This window comes from Oryzias melastigma, linkage group LG24 (genome assembly GCF_002922805.2).
Source record: "Oryzias melastigma strain HK-1 linkage group LG24, ASM292280v2, whole genome shotgun sequence".
In the NCBI taxonomy this organism is placed as follows: domain Eukaryota; kingdom Metazoa; phylum Chordata; class Actinopteri; order Beloniformes; family Adrianichthyidae; genus Oryzias; species Oryzias melastigma.
In genome coordinates, this window is record NC_050535.1 from 2,232,723 (window position 1) to 2,256,196 (window position 23,474).

The 23,474-nt window shown below is 38.1% G+C and overlaps 1 protein-coding gene across 1 annotated transcript in view; it reads left to right on the top strand.

Annotated features, from left to right (window-relative positions):
- Window positions 1-5,337: 5,337 nt before the first annotated feature.
- Window positions 5,338-23,474, top strand: part of mfsd2b (major facilitator superfamily domain containing 2B) — a 30,788-nt gene continuing 12,651 nt past the window's right edge. Inside the window, exons 1-5 of the mRNA XM_024290960.2 lie at window positions 5,338-5,889; window positions 6,122-6,450; window positions 13,617-13,742; window positions 13,817-13,941; window positions 20,430-20,553. Coding sequence (XP_024146728.1) covers window positions 6,139-6,450; window positions 13,617-13,742; window positions 13,817-13,941; window positions 20,430-20,553 — 687 coding nt within the window. The 5' untranslated portion in view covers window positions 5,338-5,889; window positions 6,122-6,138. The remainder of the gene's footprint in view (window positions 5,890-6,121; window positions 6,451-13,616; window positions 13,743-13,816; window positions 13,942-20,429; window positions 20,554-23,474) is intronic.

Sequence of the window (23,474 nt, forward strand, 5' to 3'; positions counted from 1 at the left end):
TTAGATGCTGAAGATGCTAGTGCTGATACCTGAAGAGGCTGCAAATTGATAGCTTCAAACGCAGAAGCTGATAGCCAGCTAAAATATTAGCTAAATGCCAAATTAGGCAAAAAAACTAAATAAAAAATCCTAGGCTAGCCAAAAAAACTAGCATGTAGCTTAAAAAAAAGTTAAACCTGAAATCAGTCTAAGAAAAGAAAAAAAGTCTAAATTAGCCAAAACAGCTAGCATGTAGCTGAAATATTGGGTGAATTCCATAAGAGCTTAAAAAACAAACAAAAAAGGCTAAATTAGCCAAAACAGCTAGCGTGTAAATATTAGCCTAACTCCAAAACAGGCTAAAAAACTTTTAAAAAAGCCTAAATAACTAAAACTGCTAGCATGTAGCTGAGGTATTCAATTAGATAAACTCCAAAATAGCCTAATTTTTTTTATAAATGCCAAAATAGTCCATAAAGCTAGCAGAATGCCAATTTTTAAAACTTTAAAATCGTAATTTTTTAGCAAAATTATGAATAATAAAAGGCAGGAATACTAAATAAGTTTCAATATTTTACTCTCCATGAAAATATATTTAGTCAAAATCATAAAAGTTAGAATTATTAACAGTAAAATAAAATGATCTGGAGGGCCGGATCCGGCCCCCGGGCCTTGACTTTGACACATGCACTACAGGAAGAAGTGAGTTAAAGAAAAGAAAACAAGAGAAATGCGTCAAAGCAACATTAAGCTAACAAAAAGGTTTAAAATCAAACAGGAAGTACACAATCAGCTTCTTCCTGTCGTGTCTCTACCGTCGCTGCCTTTTATGTACAAGTGACGCAAACAAAAAGTCGTCCAATCACAAGCCTCGATTCTACCACAGTGACGAATGTGTGTTGATGTGCACCTCAAAGAATATCCAAATAAAGCAAAATAACACTTTATTGTGCTACAAAACAGTCAAGAAGACCCAAAGTGTCAGGATTTTATGTTCTCTAAAGGTTTTGTTGCTTAAAATAAAAAGTTAAATCCTTTGTGTTTTGTTTATAAACCATGTTTTGAGCGGTTTAGTGATCCACTTCATAAATAATCTTGACAAAAACGAGCTTTCTTTACGTTTGAGAATGAATATCGAAAACAGCTTGTGCATAACTTTGTGTACTATCAATTGTATATTCAGATGTACAACAATTAAAATAACACAATTTACACACAATTTAAAATGGCAACAGCTTGAAACTAACACAAATCACTTGTTCTACACACACAAAACCACATTTAAGCATTAATATGGTGTGAGACTCTTTACATCTCCAAGTTTCGTTTGTGAGTGATGAGAATTGGGAAACTTCAGAATTAAGTGTTTTAACTTTTTTATTTGAGTTATCACGCATATCTGTTTCAGAAAGTGGAAAAATGTTAAGTTTTAATCGGATAATATTCACAATCTAAGTTCAAAGTGGCTGATAAGAAAACTGTGATGACCCAGCATTCTACCTAACCAGAAAAGCTGAGAAGAGTCTTCTTAGAAGATCCCACATGGTTTAAATGTGGGCAGAAAATGTGGACCCGCATGTGTTTGTCCACATTGAATTGAATGGGAACTCAGTGGGTTAGCTTGCTACAACAGAGCACGCTAGCTCGCTACAGAGGAGCTTGCAAGCACGATACAGCGGGCATGGCTAGCTTGACACAGAAGAGCATGCTAAAAAGAAGCTTGCTAGCATGCTACAATGGAGCTCGCTAGCTCGCTACAGTGGAGCTTGCTACAGCAGAACTCACAAGCTCACTACAGAGGAGCTCGTTAGCATGCTTCAATAGAGCTCGCTAGCATGCTACAATGGAGCTCGCTAGCATGCTACAATAGAACTTGTTAGCATACTACAATGGAGCTTGTTAGCTCGCTACAATGGAGCTTGCTAGCTTGCCACAGTGGAGCTCGCTAACATGCTACAATAGAACTTGTTAGCATGCTACAATGGAGCTTGCTAGCTCCCTACAGAGGAGCTTGCTAGCATGCAATAAAGGAACTCTGCCATGGTACAGGGGAGATCATTATCATGCTACAGTGGAGCTCACTGGTTTGCTACAGCTGGGTTCGCTAGCATGCTACAGCGGAGCTCGCTAGCATACCACAGTGGAGTTTGCTAACTCAATACAGCAGAGCTCACAAGCTCGTTACAGCGGGCATGGCTAGCTTGATACAGTAGAGCTCGTTAGCATGCTAAAAAAGAAGCTTGCTAGCATGCTACAATGGAGCTCTCTGGAACTCACAAGCTCACTACACGGGAGCTTGTTAGCCCGCTACAATGGAGCTCGCTAGCATGCTACAGTGGGGTTCGCTAGCTTGCTACAGTGAAGCTTGCTAGCATGCTACAAGGGAGCTCACTAGCTTGCTGCAGCAGAGCTCACTAGCATGCTAAAATGGAGCTCGCTGGCTTGCTACAATGGAGCTTGAAAGCACGCTTCATTGGAGCTTGCTAGCTCACTACAGAGGAGCTCGCTAGCATGCTATAAAGGAACTCTAGCATGGTACAGCGGAGCTCACTAGCATGCTACAATGGAGCTCGCTGGCTTGCTACAATGGAGGCTGCTAGCTCGCTACAGAGGAGTTTGCTAGCATGCTATAAAGGAACTCTAGTATGCTACAGCGGAGCTCGCTAACATGCTACAGAGGAACTCACTAGCTCACTACGCTGTCCACCGGGAGGCTGGATAGCGTAGTGTGCTAACCCACGGAGTTCCCATTTAAGTCAACGTGGGCAAACACAGCTGGGGCCGCCACATTTGGGGCCCATGCGGCCTCGCTGGCTGGTTAGTAACATTTAAACTCATCACCAAAGAATGACATTAAAAGTATTGAGAGAAAATAGATTTGTGTGTTTATAGTTCTTGATTTGTAACTCATACAAGACATTTTGTGCATAAGGACAAAAATTATGAAATGAAGCAAATACATTTAAATTGTGTAAACTGTATTTTGCATTTTTTTTTAATTTTGTAATTTTTGTACACGTGAATACACAATTAGAACTACACAAAGTTACGCTCAAAATGTATTTTCTGAGCTACAAATCGAAGCACAAATCAGAGTGAGTCTATTTTCTCTCCATACACTCAGGAAAAATGGATTCATGTGATGTTGAAATGATCAGAAAAATGACTCAAAAAAAACACACGAACGTCAGAAAAAACACAAATCTTCCAACACAACATAAAAGCAGAGTAACTTTCTGCACCTAAACACAGAGCACACAGATTGGTGAGGCACCTACATGAATACAAGTTATGTCAGGAAACATTTTATAAAGAAATTAAACTTAAGAACAAATGAAAACACATATATATTTTAACATGCATCATTTCTGTTGTTTACGTCCCCCAGAGAGCACGTTTTACCGCCTGATTCCTGGTTTTCTGGCAGCCTGGCCTCAACACCATTAGGCATCTTCAATATTTAAAACGGAAAGAGGTTGAGGAAAATGAGCTGACACACACAGGATGTTGAAGGTCAGAGAAGGGAATCCAGCGTCCTGGATGGATGGAGGATGGATGATGGATGGAGACGCCGTCTTGTCCCCAAAGCAGCCAAAAGAGGGCCGACCAGAGCTGCATGCTGGGAATTACTCTGCCTTGTCCTTCCAGAGTGACCATTCCTCTTATCAAAAACATTCCCGCTCCAACGCCGCTCGCATGCCTGACTGTCAGCAGACGTCTGGCTTCAGCAGTGGCGGTTTTCATGACTTGTTTGTCGTCACGCTTGGAGGAGAAGCGTACTTACTCTGCAGGAGAGGCAAAGGCCAAACCCCCATAAATCCCCTGACACGGCGGCGTTGAATAACACAGAACTGTTGAGCTCTGCAAACAGACGAGACTCTTTGTTCTGGGTTTAATGGGAGTGTCACAAAAATGTGGAGTAACTGTAAAATTCTTCCAATGAGATGTGAAGATTTAGGATGCAAAGCCACATGAAAGAGACTCCGCCCACTGTGCTGCTCGCTTCACTGACCGTGCAAGACACAAATAAAAAGAAGGAATGAGCCCCATCTGATAAACGCAGCAAAATAAATCGATTTTTGTAGAAAAGACGGTTATTTGTAAATGTTCTTATGCCATAACCCAGGCGAGATTAGTTAAATAGCAAGAAAAATTAACACATTAAGTAAAATAGTTCTTAAAATAAACCATAAATTGTGCAGTTTATTAAAAAACAAAGATTAAATTAGCCTGATTTAAAAAAATAATAATTTTCTTTTTATTTCTTCTTTTATTTTGAAAAGATAAATGACATTAATCACCCCAGATTCTTTCTTTTCTGCAACTTCTAGCAAAAATTTTGCACATATGCAAAAACTCACCAACATTTATACACCTCTGAAGAAAACCAATCATATTGGACATAGTAGCCCCGCCCCCCACCAAAAAATGACATCACAATGGGAAAAAAATAAAATAAATAAATAAATAAATTAAAAATGATCTCAAAAAATCTCAAAATCTATGTAATTAACCAAAACGCATTGAGGATGTCTAAAGGAAGTTATAAAATTATTATGGGATGGTCACTGGACCGATTGAGGTCATTCTGCGCCAATTTTATTGTTATTTTTTTTTCAAAAAATTTATTTAAAAAAGTACAAACACTGGCATTTTGTTTCTTAAATTTAAACTGTCAATAAAGATACTTGTAAAAAATGATGTTGGTTCGAAAATTTTTTTTTTTCAATTAACAATTTCAACATTAAACTGAAAATTACAAAACTTGACAATCTTATAAGCTACATACAATAATGAAGTCTGAGCAGCCAATCAAGAGAATCATAACATAACATATATTAAAATATATATATATATATTTATATACAGTATATATACTGTATATATATATAATTTTAATGCATTAAAAGATCCCAAAAGTTATAAATAAAAATGTAACCTTTTTTTAAAAAAACACTTGAAAACGGATCAGTTTTGAACCCTTTTATTATGTTCGGGTCAAAATTGACCCATTTTTTTAATACTTGAAAACAGATCAATCTTGACCCAAACACAATATTAGAATTAATCCTTATATTATATTCGGGTCAAAATGGACCCTTTTGCAATACTTAAGACAAAAAAGAATTTTTTAATTCTTATTTTTTGTTCGGGTCAAAATTGACCTTTTTTTAACACTTGAATACGGATCAATCTTGACCCAAACATAATTTAAACATATAATCCCAATATTATGTTTGGTCAAAACTGACACTTTTTCAACACTTGAAGACAGAAAATAATTTTTTAACTCTAATTTTTTTTCGGGTCAAAACTGACCCTTTTTTTAAACACTTGAATACGGATCAATCTTAACCTAAACACAATATTAGGATGGCTTGATTAATCCTTAAGTCATGTTCGGGTCTAAATTGACCCTTTTTTATTACTTGAAAACCTATCAATTTTGAACCCTTATATTATGTTGGGGTCAAGATTGACCCTTTTTCAAGTGTAAAACAAAGGGGTCCCTTTGGACCCGAGCACAAATAAAACAAATATTCAGAATCTTTGGATTTATTTTTTTTTTTACAGATTTTATTCTTTTTAAGCAAACAAAACTCTCTCCACATTCCGCTCCTAACATCCGCTCTCTCCAGGTGTGGAGGAAACAGAACCTCCAATTGAAGGTTTTCCTGCCACAAACTTTCCTCCAGCTCTGCAGGAATGCTGGGAATGTTTGGGAGCGCAGATGGGCTGGCTCTACGGAGCATCCTTCCTCCCTCCCTCCCTCCTTCTGCCGCTGCAGGGCGCAGTTCCGTCCTGGATGCTGCTGAAGGCGGGAGTGGAGACTCTCCATCCTCCGCAGTCTCCATCCTGACGCGCTGACGGACCCACGGAGCAGCTGCCGCCTCCCATCCCAGCCAGGAGGTGAGAGGAGCTCCTTCCTCCTCCTTATTGTGGATGTGCGGAGGCGCTGAGTGAAGGAGGACAACCACTCCTGCGCGGGACGCTGTGATCCTGCGCGGATTTCTTCCAGATCTGCGTCCACCTTCGCTCTATTTGCTCCATTTTTGCGCGCTCATTTGCATCCAAGATGTGCGCGTGAGTGCTGTGCGGGTGTCGGTGCTTGACTTTGCCCTTCCCACTGGCTTCATTCCAGAGCAGAGCGGCGCGTGAATGGCGGCGTACGGCGGCAGACTTGTGACAGAGGAGCAGGAGGAGCTCCGCGCGTCCACGGCGGCGGCGCGCGGCCAGCACATCCACTTCCAGCCTCTGGCGCGCACCGCGCAGTGGCAGGTCACTCTCACGCACACCAGGAGCCACAGCCACGCGCACTTCATCACTCCCGCACACACGCAGGCGCACACGTACGGCTGTCGCCTCACGCACGGCGTCTCAGCCATGACCAAAGGGGAGAAGGGCGCGCACGGATCCCCCGGGAGGACCAGCAAACCCAGCGAGCCGCTGTTCCCCAAACCCTCACACCAGGTGAGTCCTGCAGCCACAGGTTGTTGGTCCAAATCCCTCAGAGACTTCTGATTAATCTGGTTTAATTTGGGCCGAATCCTCTGAGATTACATCTTAAAACTTCCTCGTGGATTGGTTTTAATCCTCTGGCATTGAACAGCAAAAAAGTATCATTTTTTTCCATTTTATATTTGGATTAAGTTAAAAAATGAGTTTTTGTTATCAAAGAAAACGAAAGAGAACTTTAACAAATAGTTTCTCAATACCACGATGATTAGTCATTCATCACTCAGTGAAGCAGCACGAATTCGAACTTGTTAGGAAAATCGATTTGGTGATATATTTCATTTGGTGATACTTTTGTCAATTTAAAATATTTAATTTAATAGTGATTCTCCTGCTTCTTTCCGTACATTTTTGGCACGTAAAAACTCAAACTTTCAGAGATTTCAGCTTTCTTGGTATCAAAACGTTCAGGACTTTACTGCTTGTACTTTTGGTTTTCATAAACTTCAGTTTTTGAAAAATCGAGCAAAATATTCCCTATAGGAAAATAATAAGAATGTCTCAAATTTCACATTTTTTTTACCAGCAACAAGCCTTTAAATTTATTCACGGGCTATGTTATGTTTTATTTATTTATTTTTCAAATTTGGAGTATACCTAATATTTTAGCAACATGCTAACGTTTTTGGCTAATTTAGTTTACAGTGGAATTTTAGGCAGTTTTGGAGTTTAGCTAATATTTCATGCTAACTTTTTAAGCTAATTTGTTGTCTACTGTGGTTTTTATGGGCTAATTAGATTCTATTTTAGCAACAGGCTAACTTCTTTTGGATTAATTTAGCTTACTAAGAAATTTTAGTCTATTTTGGAGTTTAGCTAGTATTTAAGCAATGCGCTAGCTTTTTTGGTTAATTTGACATCTACTAAGGTTTTTTTTATACTAAATCGGAGTTTAGCTAGTATTTAAGCAAAATGCTAACGTTTTTAGCTAATTTGTTATCTACTGTGGTTTTTATAGGCTAATTTAGAGCTTAGCTTCTACTAGTGACAGGCTAACGTTTTTGACTAGTTTAGTTTACTCAGGAATTTTAGGCTATTTTCTAGTTTAGCAAAGTTTTTGGCTAGTTTGGAATCAAGGCTTTTTTGGGGGTAATATGGTTTCGCTCATATTTAAGCAACACTATAATATTTTTTTTTTACAAAATTGGCATGCATTAGGGATTTTTAAGCAATTTTACTACAATTTTCAGAAATTTAGGTCAACGTCCGTGCTCTTTCAAAGTTCTTTGGTAAAATTCCCAGTCTTTTAGCAAATTTAACATTTTGCAAATATCTTTTGCATTTTCAGCAAATCCATTCAACAATTAAAGTAAACGGTGTTACCATTTTCAGCTAATAGCTTCAGCATCTTCGGCGACTACTTTCCGCTGAGAGCATTCATTCTAGAATTATTGGACTTTTTTATTAATGCGTCATAAAACCGCACTGAAAACAGTAGGTGATGCATGCAGTTGCACCGTCTCAACAGAGAGGACGCTTGTGAGTTCATTTGTTACTAATAAAGTTTATTCAATTATTCTGCTTTCACTGACTGTAAAATTGGCGAATGTTGCGAATAGTTTTTTTTTTACATGTTTACAATGTTTACATGTTGACATTTTGTTTACATAAAAATGACAATTGCGTCACTTTCATCTACTCACGTCTCATAGCTGAGTAGTCATCTATCAGAATTTTATTTTAAATTTTACTTTAGTTCCATATTGTTATTTTTGTTTGTTATATTGTTTTTCCAACTGCCCCTCATAAATCCTGCACACGTTCCTGTTGCCAATGCTCATCCCTCGTGAACAGAGCAGCTTGAACAAGAGTTATTGGATAGAAAGGATTTAATCCAACAGATTGAGGAACTAGGCTACAACATAATGACTGATTATAGGCCTGTGACCCAGAGAAAAGACTAAATTCTGCTTTATTTATTATATAATTAACGAAAAAATCTTTAAAAAACACATCAAATTGTGAATTGAAAGTCATAGTTCTCCAATGGCTCTTCTATGAGACAATTTATGTTTTTGAGTTATGTTTCATTTTAAACTAATTAATGTTTATTTTTCTTGAGATAAATATAAAAAAGTTAGTCCATTTTAAAGTCTGATTTGGGTTAAAAACAACCAAACTCTGATTATATTTAACTGTGGAGTTTTTTTTTAACAAGAATTCCAATCAACCCTTTAAATTTATCGTATTTTTAATAATTTAGAGATGAAAAAAGGTAAAACATGACTAAAATTAAAAATAGCATGCTTAAATCTCAAAAAATTGACATCTTGCCTTTCAAAATAAAACTACAGAGTCATAAAACAAGAATCTGCAGATGAACAATAACTGTAGAGCTGATGAATAAAAAAGTAAAACTCTAAATTTAAAATAAATAAAAGTTAACTAATAAATAAAATCATTTTTTTAAAAAGGGAATTGAAGGTACAACGAGTCTCATTCAGGAAACTAGTTTTAACCATTTTTTCCCTGTAATGCTTCAATAATGTATAATTACGTTCCTTCAAAAAGTTGCTTTCCTGTCTTTTTAGTTTGGGGATTATAGATCAAAGTTAGTTTTTCTGCATTTAAATCTCCTTTTCTGAGCTTAATAAATTTAATTTAGCAAAACAAAAAATGTTCACAGTAAAATAATTTAATTGAAAGTGATTTGTGGAGGATCCAGCTATGTATTTCAAAATAAAAGAAAGATCAGAAAGTGTTCAATATTTTATTATATTTTATTTGAACTGGACTCAAATCAAAACAGAAATATATTTAAAAAAACAAATTCTTTGACTACGGATCATTAATGATACAAGTTCAAAACACATGTGATTAATATATTATGTTTATCCAAATTACTAAAACATTTTGTAAAGAATATTTATATTTTTCAGAATATTCAAATCAAAATCAAATCAAAAAGTCCTTTATTACTCCCACAATGGGGAAATTCTCTCAGTGGTGGACAGCAGCCGCTGGACGGCGCTCTATTGCCTCAATCGATTCACAGTAAAATTAGTCAAATAAATAGTAGACATGAAGCACAGAAGATGCACCAAATGTTTAAAAGTGGGGAAAACAGTTATTCAGTGTAAAAACACATCATAGTGATATAAAAACGTGTGTACTCGTCTATATGAGATTCCAATGTGAACTCTGAAAACAGTTTCAGTCTTGACTTGGTTTTATTGTCTTTGAAATGCAGCATTAATTTGGAAATCCAAAGGGAAGTGTTTACAGACCCGCCTCCATTCTCAGGAGCAATAGGAAAAGTTTTGTAAATAAATGCTTAAATTAGAAGATTTTTGTTAAAAAATCACTAAAAATAGAAATATACAATGTTTAATTAGACAATCTGGAAACTCTGTGGTCTGGCTCTCTGTTGTGTTTCAGTTGTGTCTCCATGTTATTAGCATTAGCATCGTTTTTGCTCTGACTGTGACGTAGAGTAAAAGTCTCAAAAATCTCACCAGAAACTAGTAGTTATCAATAAAGCTGTACACACTATATAGCACCAATCAATCATCTAGTGTGTACACTATCTGGTGTGTACCATTAAACAGTATCTGGTGTGTACTAATAAGAACAATATGGTGTACCAGTGAAAACTATCTGGTAAGCACACTATCAGGTTGGAACCACTATAAGCTATCTGGTGTGCACCGTATCTGGTGTGTACCATTGAACACTATCTGGTGTGGAGGCTATCTGGTGGAGACCACCAGAAACTATCTTGTTCGCACGCTATTGGGTGGGAGCCTATCCAAACTTTGTGGTGAGGACCACAGAATTTTTTTTACTGAGCCCTAAAATGACATATAAGTTTAAAAAAGTGAGTACTGGCTTCTGGTGCACAACAAAACCAGCAGTAATCAACACCAGTGTGCACACCAGATAGTAGTAATCAACCATCTGGTGTGCACACTATCTGGTGGATACCACTAGAAACTATCTGGTGTGTGTACTATCTGGTGTGTGTACTATCTGGTGGGCATCACCTGAAACTATCTTGTATGCCCACTATCTGGTGTGCACACTATCTGGTGTGCACACTATCTAATGAGCACTAGTAGAAACTATCTGGTATGCATATTATCTGGTGTGTCTATTTGCGTGCACACTAACTGGTGGGCCCCAGAAACTGTCTGGTGTGTATACTATCTGCTTTGTGTACTATCTGGTGGGCATCACCTGAAACTGTCTCGTATGCCCACAATCTGGTGTGCATACTATCTAGTGGGCACTAGTAGAAACTATCTGGTATGCATATTATTTGGTGTGTCTATTTGCGTGCACACTAACTGGTGGGCCCCAGAAACTATCTTGTATGCCCACTATCTGCTGTGTATACTATCTGGTGTGTATACTATCTGGTGTGTGTACTATCTGGTGTGTGTACTATCTGGTGTGTATACTATCTGGTGTGTATACTATCTGGTGTGTGTACTATCTGGTGTGTATACTATCTGGTGTGTATACTGTGTACTATCTGGTGGGCATCACCTTAACCTATCTGGTATGTACACTATCCGGTGGGCCCCAGTACTATTTTCGTCTTTTTTTTCATCTGCGTTCCTTTGGTTCTCTGTACTTTTAGAAATATTTTTGACAAATTCCACCAAGATTCTTTAGCTCAAAAAGCCAATAGAAAAATGTTCTGATTTGTATTCAAAACCATTTTTTAAGAGCACAAACTGCTGAAATTTGACTAATTCTTCGTCTAAGGTCTGAATATTAAACTTTAACACCTCGTCATGAGACTAAATCCCTCGTTTAATTAATGAGGTTAAATGCACCCCCCCCTCCCGTGTCTGTAATTACCCTCGGTGGTTTTTCTCAGATCCTCTGCCTTATCACTCCCTGCTTTTGTTCCACTCATCCTTCCCCACATCTGCAGATATCAGTCCAGACAACAGCGGCGGGGATATCCTGTTTACCCCCTTTGATGATCAGAGTCATGAAAGATGGAGTGTTAAGATTTTGGCGTTTAGAGCCGAGCAGGGAGAGTATTTTTGCACATCGTCTCTGCAGACGCCGAAGACTTTGATTTTTTCCCTCTCTCTCCAATTAGGGATAATTGCAGTGAGAGTGGAAGCAGAGAGAGGCTTGAAGTCCGGACCGCAGCGCAGCCTTTACTTACCTCTGTCTTGCCATTGAATAATTACAGTCCTCCCTCCTGGTAATTGTCAACCTTTGCTTGTTTTGAAGACGGGGAGGAGAAAACCTGAGTCGGATAATAACAGTTCGCCGGCTGTGGTTTTGGTTACTTTGTTGATTTCTTTCTTTGGCGTAGCTGAGAGGGGAAGAACTGTCAAACAGGCCTGGCATCAAATGTGACAGGGAGCGGGGAGAAGCGAGCGCAGCCTCTGACGAAGTCGTAAATATCGGTCTCTGCAGAGCGTGGTGTCATCTCGCAGAGATGAGAGCGCGGCACACATGGCCGTCTGATGGTTTCAGCAGAGCGCCACCAGGGGAAGCTCTGGTTGGTTTGGTGATTTCTGTTTGTCGTGCAGATATGAGCCGTTGGCAGGTTTTCCTCGCTGTCTGCGGCGCTCGCTGACCACAATGCAAACAGCGGGGGGTCTCCTCCGGATCCATTTTTAATGCAGACGCTGAGAAGGGAACATCTGTCCTCCCCGCTGGAGTAAACAGAAGCAAAGTCCATGGAAATCTGTGGATTAAGGCTTGATTTGAAGCTAAATATTTGCTTTTTCATGTATTTTTTCCACAAACAGTCCCTGTGTTTCTGCAGCTAAAATATATTTTCATGTTTTTTTTACCATACAATTGTGTATTTTAACAACTATTTGCATACTGCAGCTTCTAACAAGTTGAAGCTTGTTTTCAAGATGAGGAAATTATTATGAACGTGAGCAGTGGTGGACTTAGCAGTTTTGGGGCCCTACAGCACTTTTTGTCATTTTTTTAAATCCTTACTTAGGTTAATTTATCTAACTTCTTCATTGGTCTACAAGTAGATAGAGTCAATTTTAAGAATCCAAATTTTTTGATAAGTATTTAAAACCAAAATCATTTCAAAACTATTATTTATTTACGTCTCATGACGGCAGGTGAGGCACTGCTTCACCTGCCTCCATTTCAATAAGGAACGAAAAACTACAGAAACGATCCCAATCAGAATAAAAATCACCCAGTTGGGTGAAAAACCGAACAATCTGGAAACTTGGTGTTGGCTGGAAATGATGTTACGAGAGTGAACTTGGTCTTTTTTCATAAAATTATGTTGGAAACCGAGTGGACTTACCTAGGAACTATCAAAGCGACTCTACTGAATCTTTTTCTAATAAAAATTATTGATTTCTTTCAGATTTTTTCATCGTTTGAGATTTTCACACTAAAACAATCCTTGATTATTATTATTTTTTATAATTAAGAACATAATCTAAGAATCATTATTATTGTATTAATTTATTATTTTACTTCAATCTTTTGCATTTCTGTTCAAAAAAGGGGGAGAATTAAAAGTTCTGAACATAAATCTCTCAGTGACAGATATTTATCTTAGAAAACGTTTGTTTTCATTCTCAAACTGAATTTGACAGAAACCGGTTCTGAACAGGATCGTCAGATGAAAGAAAATAACCTCCTTCGTAAACACGTTTAACTCTTAAAAAAAAAAATTCTCTCTACTTTGTTCCGTTTGATGTTAGGAAACACCATCTTAAAAAAACGCAGAAGAAGGACGATCCGAGTCATCGTCGCTGAAGTGCAGCCGACTATCACGACATAATCTGTAAATAAAGAAAGTGGTCGAGTTCACACAAATCTATATGTACAGTATGCAGAGTATGTGAATGCATTTCAAACAAAACCATCTTTTTATGGGATTTGCGTCATTTTTTGAGCTTCTTTTAACATTTTTATTCATTAAAATGTGAAATTATTGGGCATTTGTGCACGGAAAAAACGAAACATTTCAAATTATTAGTTTGGATTAAATTAAATGTTTGATTTGATGGTTTACTAAAATAAACTGATCATTCTGAATGCAACAAACGACAGAATTTTTGTCAATTCATCCAAAGATTCACTTTTATCAGAGTAATAAGAATTATTGCAATGAAAACATATTTATTTTTCCTTGACTCAAACCTAAATCTGCTCTCCGTTTACAGACAGACTTGAGTCAGAAGTTGTCGATATGCAGCAAACTGTGTTTTGCAATCGGCGGCGCGCCCAAGGAGGTGGCTGCCAGCGCCACGGCCTTCTTCCTGCAGATCTACCTGCTGGATGTCGCTCAGGTTGGTTCCTCCAGAACACATCGGACTGTCAAAAAAGATCATTTTATGACGCTACATTCTGAATTCTTTTGCAGATCAACGCCTTCCAGGCCTCCATGGTGCTGTTCATCGGTAAAGTCTGGGGGGCGGTGACCGACCCCATTGTTGGGTTCTTTATCACGAAGAGCAGATGGACGAAGATCGGCAGACTCATGCCATGGTAAGAATCAGATTATTCCAGAAACAGCCGTGTATTTCATGCACAATCTAATAGGGCTGTGTTAATCAAATCGATTAATCGATCTAATCTTAAAAGATCAAAAATCAATCCATGAAAGTAGACATAAATCTAGAAAAATTAAAGCTAAAGTCTGCTAGCTTGATGCTAATGTATAATGGGATTTCCCATAGGACGGCTAATGCTAATGCTAGGTCAACCTAAACAAACATTACTGAATAAATTAAGATCTTCATATGAATTTTCCAAACTCTTTTAAGGAAATATTTTTAAAGCAACAATTTTTGGTCTAAAACAGTATTTTGCTCATACTTTCTTCTTCTAATTTCTGTTCATATTTTTTTGTCATACTAAGGCAGGCAATAAAAACATTTCTTAAAACTATTTCTTTTACTTTCTTAAGATTTCGTTTCTCCAGTAATACACATAAAACTAAAAATTTACATTACCTGCGATAATGATTGTGTAAATTCTAGTTGCAGAAGATGCTGAAGCTTTTGCTGAAAATGGTGATGCAATTTACTTTAATTGTTGAAGGAATTTGCTGAAAATGCAAAAGCAACATGCTAACGTTTTCAGCTAATTTCTCATCTACTGAGGTTTTTTGTAACGTATGTTGCAGTTGCTAAAAGACTGAAAATTCAATCAAAGAGCTATGAAAAAGCACTGAAATTGGCCTAAATTTCTGAAAAATTTGTAGTAAAATTGCTTAAAAATCCCTAATACATGGAAAATATATTTAGTTTCTTGCTTAAATATGAGCCAAACTCCAGAATAGCCCAAAAAACCTCAGTAGATGCCAAATAGACAAAAAAGCTAGCTCGTTGCTTAAATACTAGCTAAACTGCTAAATAGCCTAAAATTCCTCAGTAAACTAAATTAGCCAAAAACGTTAGCTTGTAGGTAAAATAGAAGCTAAACTCTAAATTAGCATAAAAAATCTTGGTAGCTAAAAAATGAGCTAAAAACGTTAGCATATTACTAAAATATTAGCTGAACTCAAAAATAGCCTAAAATTCCTCAGTAAACTAAATTAGCCAAAAACGTTAGCCTGTAGCTAGAATAGAAGTTAAACTCTAAATTAGCATAAAAAAATCTTGGTAGCTCAGAAATTAGCTAAAAACGTTAGCATATTACTAAAATACTAGATAAACTCCAAATTATCCCATAAAACCTCAGTAGATGCCAAATTAGCTAAAAAATCTAGCTTGTTGCTTACTAGCTAAACTCCAAAATCGCCTAAAATTCCTCATTAAACTAAATTAGTCACAATGTTAGCATGTTGCTAAAATACAAGCTAAACTCTAAATTGGCATGAAAACCAATTAGTAGAAAACAAATTAGCCAAAAAAGTTAAAAATATTATCTAAACTCCAATTTTTTTGAATTTTACGATAAAAAATGAAAACATAACCCATGGATATTTTTAAAAGTTTGTTGTTAATCTACTTAAAATTTTAAAATTTGAAGAATTTCTCATTTATTTGCTATGGGGAATATTTTGCTCAATATTTCAAAAACCTTAAAGTTTATGAATACCAAAAATATATGCAGTAATGTCCTGAACAAGCTGAACGTTTTGATACCAAGATTATTGAAATCACTAAAGGTGTGATTGAGTTACACACTGAAAAACGTAAAGAAATAAGCAGGAGAATCACTATAGTGTGAATGGTTGCTAAACATTTAAACAAAAAATCTCAAAATGCAAGAATAGTAGCAGAAAACTCAGATTTTTTACAGTGAATTTGAATTTAATTTCTGTGCAAAAGTGTGATAAAACAATTCACCTGAAGATTGTGAAATTCATTCTTTAAGCAGCAGCAGCTGCAGCTTTTCTTTACACGCTTTGTTGCTTCTCGATATGAACCGTTTGCAATTTTCATGCAGCCTTGAGTGCTTTCCCTAATCCATATTTTCTGACGGGATGCTAATGCCTCTCTGCACATTCAACACACACGAGCTGGCAGCCACAGACCAAATCTGCAGGCGCTGCCCGGCGGCGGACAGATGTTGATGTTAAATCAGCTTTCACGGCCCCGCGGGACCCCGCCTGCCTGCGCCGTCATGAGAGCGCAAACACTTCCACCGCGGAGAAATCCCCTCCTGCCCTCCCAGCAGGAAGCCGAGGCATCAACAGACAGCGATGGCTATCTCGGTCTGACTCCAGCGGGACCGGGGGTCTTTGGACGCTGCTGCTGTTTGTTTGTTATTTGTGACTGCAGCAAACGGCGGTTACAGCAGAAGCGGCGCAGAGCGGTTTTTCCTGAATGTCTGCCGCAGAGGGAGACAGAGGAGGACATGTTAGCGGCTGCACAAGAATGTGGAAGTTTTGGCTGCAATTTCAAAGCCATTTGAGGGTGGGGGGTGAGTTCTGGTTGATGAGGAAATCAGGGTGTCACCTTAAATGACAGTCACCGTAAAAATGGAGTCTCAGGAAAGTAAAAAAACTGTCGTTATTTCTGTTATAAATAAAGGTTTTTTAATGTTAGTTTGTCTTAGTGACCGTTTATGTAACCCCAATGGCGTTTTTATTGCTAATATAGAGAAAATCTTTCAAGTTTTTAAAACGTTTGACTTATTTCTAGAGGCTGTAATTGTCCAGCTGGAAAAGCTCCTAAATTCGACCAATTATGAGATTTTTAAACAATAATTTTACACTTATCCATCCTTTTATCCATTATCTGAACCTACTTCCTCTCAATCAGCATTAGAACTCTCTCCACATTAAAGTAAAAGTATTTTTTAATAAGAAAAATATGTAAATACGTTAAAACAAAACCCAAAAAGGGAACAAATGGATCAAATACGCATTATAAAAAGTGGAAAGTGTAATATCTTCATTTACCATAAAAATCAACTTTTTGAGCTTTTAAATGTATTTCGTTTTTATCTTAAGTGTAAAAAAAACCTCTAAAAACCTGCACTTAGAGCACTAGCCCCTCCCAAACCCACGAAAATGAGTGGGTCCTCACATTATGACATCACAAAGTGAGAACAGCCCCTTCCAGGAAAAAGTCTGAGCCAGAACCGCCCCCCAACAAACACCACATTTTTCTGCAACGCTATAGTGGGTTCGCCGCTCAGCTAGGAATGCTTAAACGCTAACTTTGTCACACAGCTAGCAATACTTAGCCGCTAATTTTTATGCTCAGCTAGCAGTGATCAGTTGCTAATTTTGCCCCTTAGCTAGTGATGCTCAGCCGCTACCTTCGCCACTCAGCTAGTGGTAATCAGTCGCTAACTTTAATACTCTGCTAAAGGTGCTTAGTCACCCTGGCTGCTAAGCTAGCAGTAATCAGCCGCTAACTTCAGCGCCCTGAAAGCGATGCTCAGTTGCTAACTTCTGCTCATCTAGGGTTGCTCATCTGGTAGCTTCGCCGCTCAGCTAGCTGTAATCAGGCGATAACTTCACCGCTCATCTAGCCGTGTTCAGCCATCAACTTTCGCCGTACAGCTAGCGGTAATCAGCCGATAACTTTAGTGCTCTGCTAGCGGTGGTCAGTTGCTAACTTTGCTGCTCAGCTAGTGGTGCTCATCCTCCTAGCTTTTCCGCTCAGGTAGCAGTGATCAGCCGCTCGCTTCGCCGCTCTGCTAAGCTGCTAACTTCACTCTTATGTTAGCTGTGCTACAACGCTTACTTTGCCACTCAGCTAGCAGAGCTCAGCTGCTACCTTCGCCTCTCAGCTAGGTAACTGCTAGCCCCGGCCATCGTTACTACCAGTGTAGGCTCTTTAAATGTACAACTTTACCAGACTTTCTGACTACTCAGACTTGCAAAAATTGAGGCATTAAAAAGTAAAAAGACCTGTTTTAGGAATGACTGAGTTTTTTCTGTTTTTTAACAGCAAAAAAACATGTTTTAGTGACAATTTTTCCTATTTTTTTAAGCCAATATAACATTTTTAAATCAAATTTGAAGAACTTTTGACTTATTTAGTTGTAACGGCCTGTTGTCATTTTTGAACAATAATCTATATTCATCCATCCTATCACCTATTTTCTGGTCTTAGTTGAAATTAAAAAAGCTTTTTGCACTTAAATATGTCTCGTAATAGTTAACTAAAGAAAAATGGAGGATTTTAAAGGTGGAAAACGATTCACCTTTTGACACCATCAAAGCATTCTGGGTCCAAAATGACCTGATTTAACTTCTATATGATTGTAAAAACATACGAGAATTTTAATGTTTCAAAAATTCAGCCGTTAATAATGCAAAGACCAAACTAAAAAGGAACCCATTTTTTATCGTGTTGTGATTAAAGCGGTTAACGACAAAGAAAGGAAAGAAGAAAAGAAGACGTCCTGCCAAACCTCATTCCATTCCTGAGCCACAATTACAGCAACGTCTGATGCATATTTCGGGGACAGGTGTGACAGTGCAGCGCGTGGGAAAGTGCACCAGTGTTTGTCTTCACTTGCCTTTTATTGCTCTTTCCTGCTCATCATTTATCGAGGCTTCGTCAGCGCTCCAGCGCTCAATACTGCAGCGCTGTCAGCCGTCTCTGAACGATTGGGAGCTCGATGCCAGAAAGGCCGTCTCCGCCTCTTCCTGACACCTTCTCCCAGATCCCAGATCGGGATTTGTCACAGTCCACTCCGGCCAGACAACAAACTGGAGGGAAATGTTGCTGAAAAGTCATTTCTGTGACACACAGCTGCCGACCATAATGATAGAGAGCTATTGTGTACTTATGAATTACGCATACTTCAAGTTCTGTGGAAAGTATTGCATTTTTTTGGCATTTTTCAAATCCACGCTGCATTTTCCTCTTCCTCAAAACACCATAATTAGCCAAAAATAAGGCTGGATTCCTGCAGGCCTGTGCCGTCCATCTGTTACGGTTGGCCGGTAAAAAGACAAACAGGAAGAATTCAAACCAATCCAGAGCCTTCAAAGGGTTTAATGATAAAAAATTGCCAAAAGGATTGGACAAAAATGACACATGAAAGAATTCTGGAAAGTACTGAAGACGCTCCCTCGGCGAGAACAGGGAGAAGTATGGAAAGCCAGGCAGGACAAAATTAGGCGTTCACACCGGGCGTGTGACACTTCGGTTGTGTCAGAATCCCCCCTTATCACTAACTATTAAAAACCTTTATAGTGCCCTGGATTTGAAAGACAATTCAGACACCATGCTCACTACTTTTCTTTCGTTTTTCTAAACACCGGATATGACGTCACCGATTCCCCAAAGTGAAAATCCAATAACATTTCACGTTTATTTATGACTCCACTGTGTTCTAATGGCTAAAATGTGGATGGTTTATTCAAATATTACATTTAAACACATTTTTTTGTTTGAAATTGTTCGACTGCAATGCATTGTGGTTTATATTCGCTATTCTAGTGAGAATTGATGCACGCTAGTCTTTCGCAAAGACTTCTGGGAAATTTCGAGGGCATTACATTTTGGAGTTAGTAGATCCAGACAGCACCAGAAAATGGCGAACACACTATATAATGATTAGGGGGAGTTTGGGCACAACCTTAGTCTTGAACACGCATTTACCCCATGATGTTCACACCGGACTGTCGCCACCCGATACTAGCGCACGTTCGCCACCTGCAGCTGGTAGAGACTTGGTGTGAAATGTCTCATCGGTGCAAATCTTGTTCTTGGTTTTGCGTTCACAGCCTCATTATGATACATGAAAGACTTGTGGTTTCGTGAGCCTATTGGCTACCATTGACTCACCCCAAACTCCTCATATACATGGACATAGGATTCAGGACCCCTCCATGTCACTTTTTTACGTTTTGGTTGTCCCCAACTAGTCGTTTTTTGACATGCTGGCTGTTCCCGTAAAATCCCCAACCTCTGGTTCCAGTCTGAGGGTCGCTTGGTACCGGGCCAGGGAAAACATGCATACATTAATCAGGGGTCCCAACCTTCGGGATGTGGACTAGTCCAGTCCTGAGATGTGGACCAGGGCCCTAACCCTGGTACCCCAACCTGGTTCTGGTTCCAGGTCTGTTACTGCGTCCTGATGGTTGGAAACCCGACAGCCATCACGGGGGGACCTGAACCCTGTGTCCTGATATGACGAGTTGGGAATTTTAGGTTTTTTTGTTTCAAACACAAAATGTAAATAAACATTCAAATTTAAAAATACAAGTATAAGAATTAAAAAAATACAAATATACAAGTAAATCAAACAATGTGCTTGAATAGGAGTGAGTAGAAGAAAAGTCTTGTGTGGTCCCGCCCCTTTTTACAACACTTTTTGTTACGTTTATCTATTTACAGTTTTTGTTTTATTAGAATGAGTAGAAAAAAATGTGTCTACTGACATATGAAGAGTTTTGAGCACTGAAGCTCAAAATGCGCATTTATGGATGTTTACGTAGACTTTTCATTGAAAGTGGCCATTTGAAGGCATGTCACAGAGGCCGTTGTCTTCAAAATAGATAAACCACAAGAGTCAGACCGTAACACCACCGCCTGTCCCGTTGTCGTGTCCCGTAGGATGCTAGGATGCACGCCGTTCCTGGTGGTCTCGTACTTCTGCCTCTGGTTTGTTCCTCCGTTCATCAGCGGCCGGTTCGTCTGGTACCTGGGCTTCTACTGCCTCTACCAAACCCTCGTCACCGTGAGTATGGACACCTGTGAACACCTGTGCTGCCATGCAACTCTGAAGTGTTTCACCTGTAAAGGCGGAGTCTGGAGGTGAAAGCCTCGCTTAATGTTGCTGGGAGTCTCCAAAACAGCTACAATAAACCCTGATTCCTTAATTGTGTGATTGCTTAGTCAGCATTCACACTATAGTGATTCTCCTGGTCCTTTCTGTACGTGAAAACTCAAACTTTCAGCAATTTCAGCCGTCTTTGTATAAAAACGTTCAGGATATCACTGCTTGTATTTTTGATATTTTATAAACTTTATGATTTTTTTTAAAATATTGAGCAAAATATTCCGTATAGAAAATAAATGAGAAAACATTCAAATTAGATCAGCAACAAAACTTTAAGTATATTAATGTTTTCAACTTTTATAGTCATTTTAATTTTTTTTATAAAGTTTAGCTAATATTTTAACTACATGCTAACGTTTTTGGCTAATTTGCCATCTACTGAGGTTTGTTATGCTACTTTAGAGTTTAGCTTCTATTTTAGCGACATGCTAACGTTTTTGACTTATTTAATTTACTGAGGAATTTTAGGCTATTTTGGAGGTTAGCCAGTATTTAAGCAATGTGTTCAAATCTCTTGGCTAATTTGGCATCTGCTGATGTTTTTTTATGCTAATTTGGAGTTTAGCTAGTACTTAAGTGGTGTTTTTATAGGCTAATTTAGAGTTTAGCTTCTATTTTAGCAACATTTTTGTCTAATTTAGTTTACTGAGGAATTTTAGGCTATTTTGGATTTTACCAAGTATTAAAGCAATGATCTAACTTTTTTGGCTTATTTAGTAACTACTACATTTTTTGGGGCTAATATTTTAATTTAGCTCATATTTAAGCAACACACTAAATATTTTAGCAAAATTGGCATTCAGTAGGGACTTTCAAGCAATTTAACTAAAAAATTGTCAAAAATTTAGGTCAACTTCAGCCCTTTTTGCTTAATAATAGTTTTTGCATTATCAGGAAATCACTTCAGCAATTAAATTAAAATTGAATCACCATTTTCAGCAAAAAAACATTTGCACTAGAATTATCGCAGGTAATGCAGCTTTTTTTAGTTTGATTTAATTTACTGATTTATTTCAAGCATTAAAAACAATTGTGACATTTTAATTGATAAATTTCCATAGTTACAAAAAAGCATTACTCTTGTTTAGTCTAAGTTCTAAGATAATTTGTTGTTATCCAATCATGGTTTCATTTTATTTAGCATAGCATTGTTAATAATTGTCTGTTGAATAGAATTATATCGTCAGCAAAGAATCTGATTTTTATCAGTTCCAAACCATTGACTGTATAGTTTATGTAAATGTTGAATAGCAACAGGCCCAGGACTGATCTCTGTGGGACACCACCACTTCTGGCCTCTTTGGCATCTGATTTTGCAATAGAAGTGGATTGACAATAAACTTGTAAAGAGGAACACAATTCATCATCTCTGTTTCCCGCTCTGCTCTGCCTTTCGGGTAACCCATCTTCCCATGTGCCACAGATCATTTAGACTTCTCCAGCCGCACTGTGGCGAGCTGCAACAGCATCTAATTCTAACTACATGATAAGTATACAGTCGGTGCTGCCAGGAAGCTCTGGCTGTGTAAATGCTGGTTTCCACTTTTAGCTGCTGTCATTGTGTTTGGGTGAAGTTTGAATTCAGAGGATTGTGCTCTGAGCGGTCATCTCGTGTGCAATCAACTCGTAATGGCTTTCCAGTCGATTCTCCACACCTCCGTGCGAGTGCGTGACTGCAGCAGGTTCACGTCAGCAAATGTTTGCATTCAGCATCTGTGCTGTGAAGTGTTGCACGGAGGCGGTGATTGAGAAGTCCCCCTCGCGCCGCATTTATTTTGGTTGCGGTTGTGCACGCTCGTTTGGCCGCAGTGCTGACTGAGCCCTTGTGTAAATTACAAAGTGATGCTGGACTTGTTCTCTGGGAGGGGGGGTGATCCGGGGCTGGGCAGAATGGAAACTGCTAAGGTTTTCTTTCTGAATCTTTTCTTTTTTTTTTTCTTGAAGTCAAGAGTGTTTCTATTTTAGGCCGTCCCAAATCCCAACCCAGTTCAACGACGCGGAGCAGCTTTACAATTGTTTTTGCTGAGGGAACAATGGGAATACCAACAACAAACAACAAAAAGACAGTTTTTTAGACTTGGTGTGGAGTTCCTACTCATGTCTAGAGGAGTTTGGATGTAACTGCACGCCGAAGACTTCTGATGGAAGAAAAAAGAGAAATGAATCCAAATGGAAAAACAAAGAAAAGAAGCTAAGAGAATAAATGATAGATGGATAAGAATGAGAAGAAACTATTGGTGAGAAATAATCAGATAAGAATTCCTGACATGGATCAGATGTTGTTGCTGCTATTAGAGCAAAAAAATCAACTTTGAAGAAAATACAAAGAGAGTGTGGATAAAAAGAAACACAACAAATAAAAAAAATTCTGCTGCAAATAAAAAGAAATTTTTCTGCAAATAAAAAAAATCATACAAACAAAAAGTTACATTGTAAATAAAAAACATGCAAATAAAAGTAATTATGTTGTAACTAAAACAAACAAAACAAATACTGTAAAAAGAAAAGCTGCAAATCAAAATAAAATATTGACAATAAAAAAAGCCGCCAATAACAATAAACACTCAGCAAATAACAAGAATCGCTGCAAATAAAATAAGAATATGTTGCAAATAAAAGACATCGCAAATAACAAGAAACACTCCTGCAAATAAAAAGAAATTATGCTGCAAATAAAACAAGCAAAACAAATAAAAAAAATGTTGCTACAAAACAAAAAAATTGCTGCAGATTCATTCATTCATTCATTCATTTTCCTGACCGCTTTGTCCCTTTCGGGGTCGCGGGGGTGCCGGAGCCTATCCCGGCTACTGAAGGGC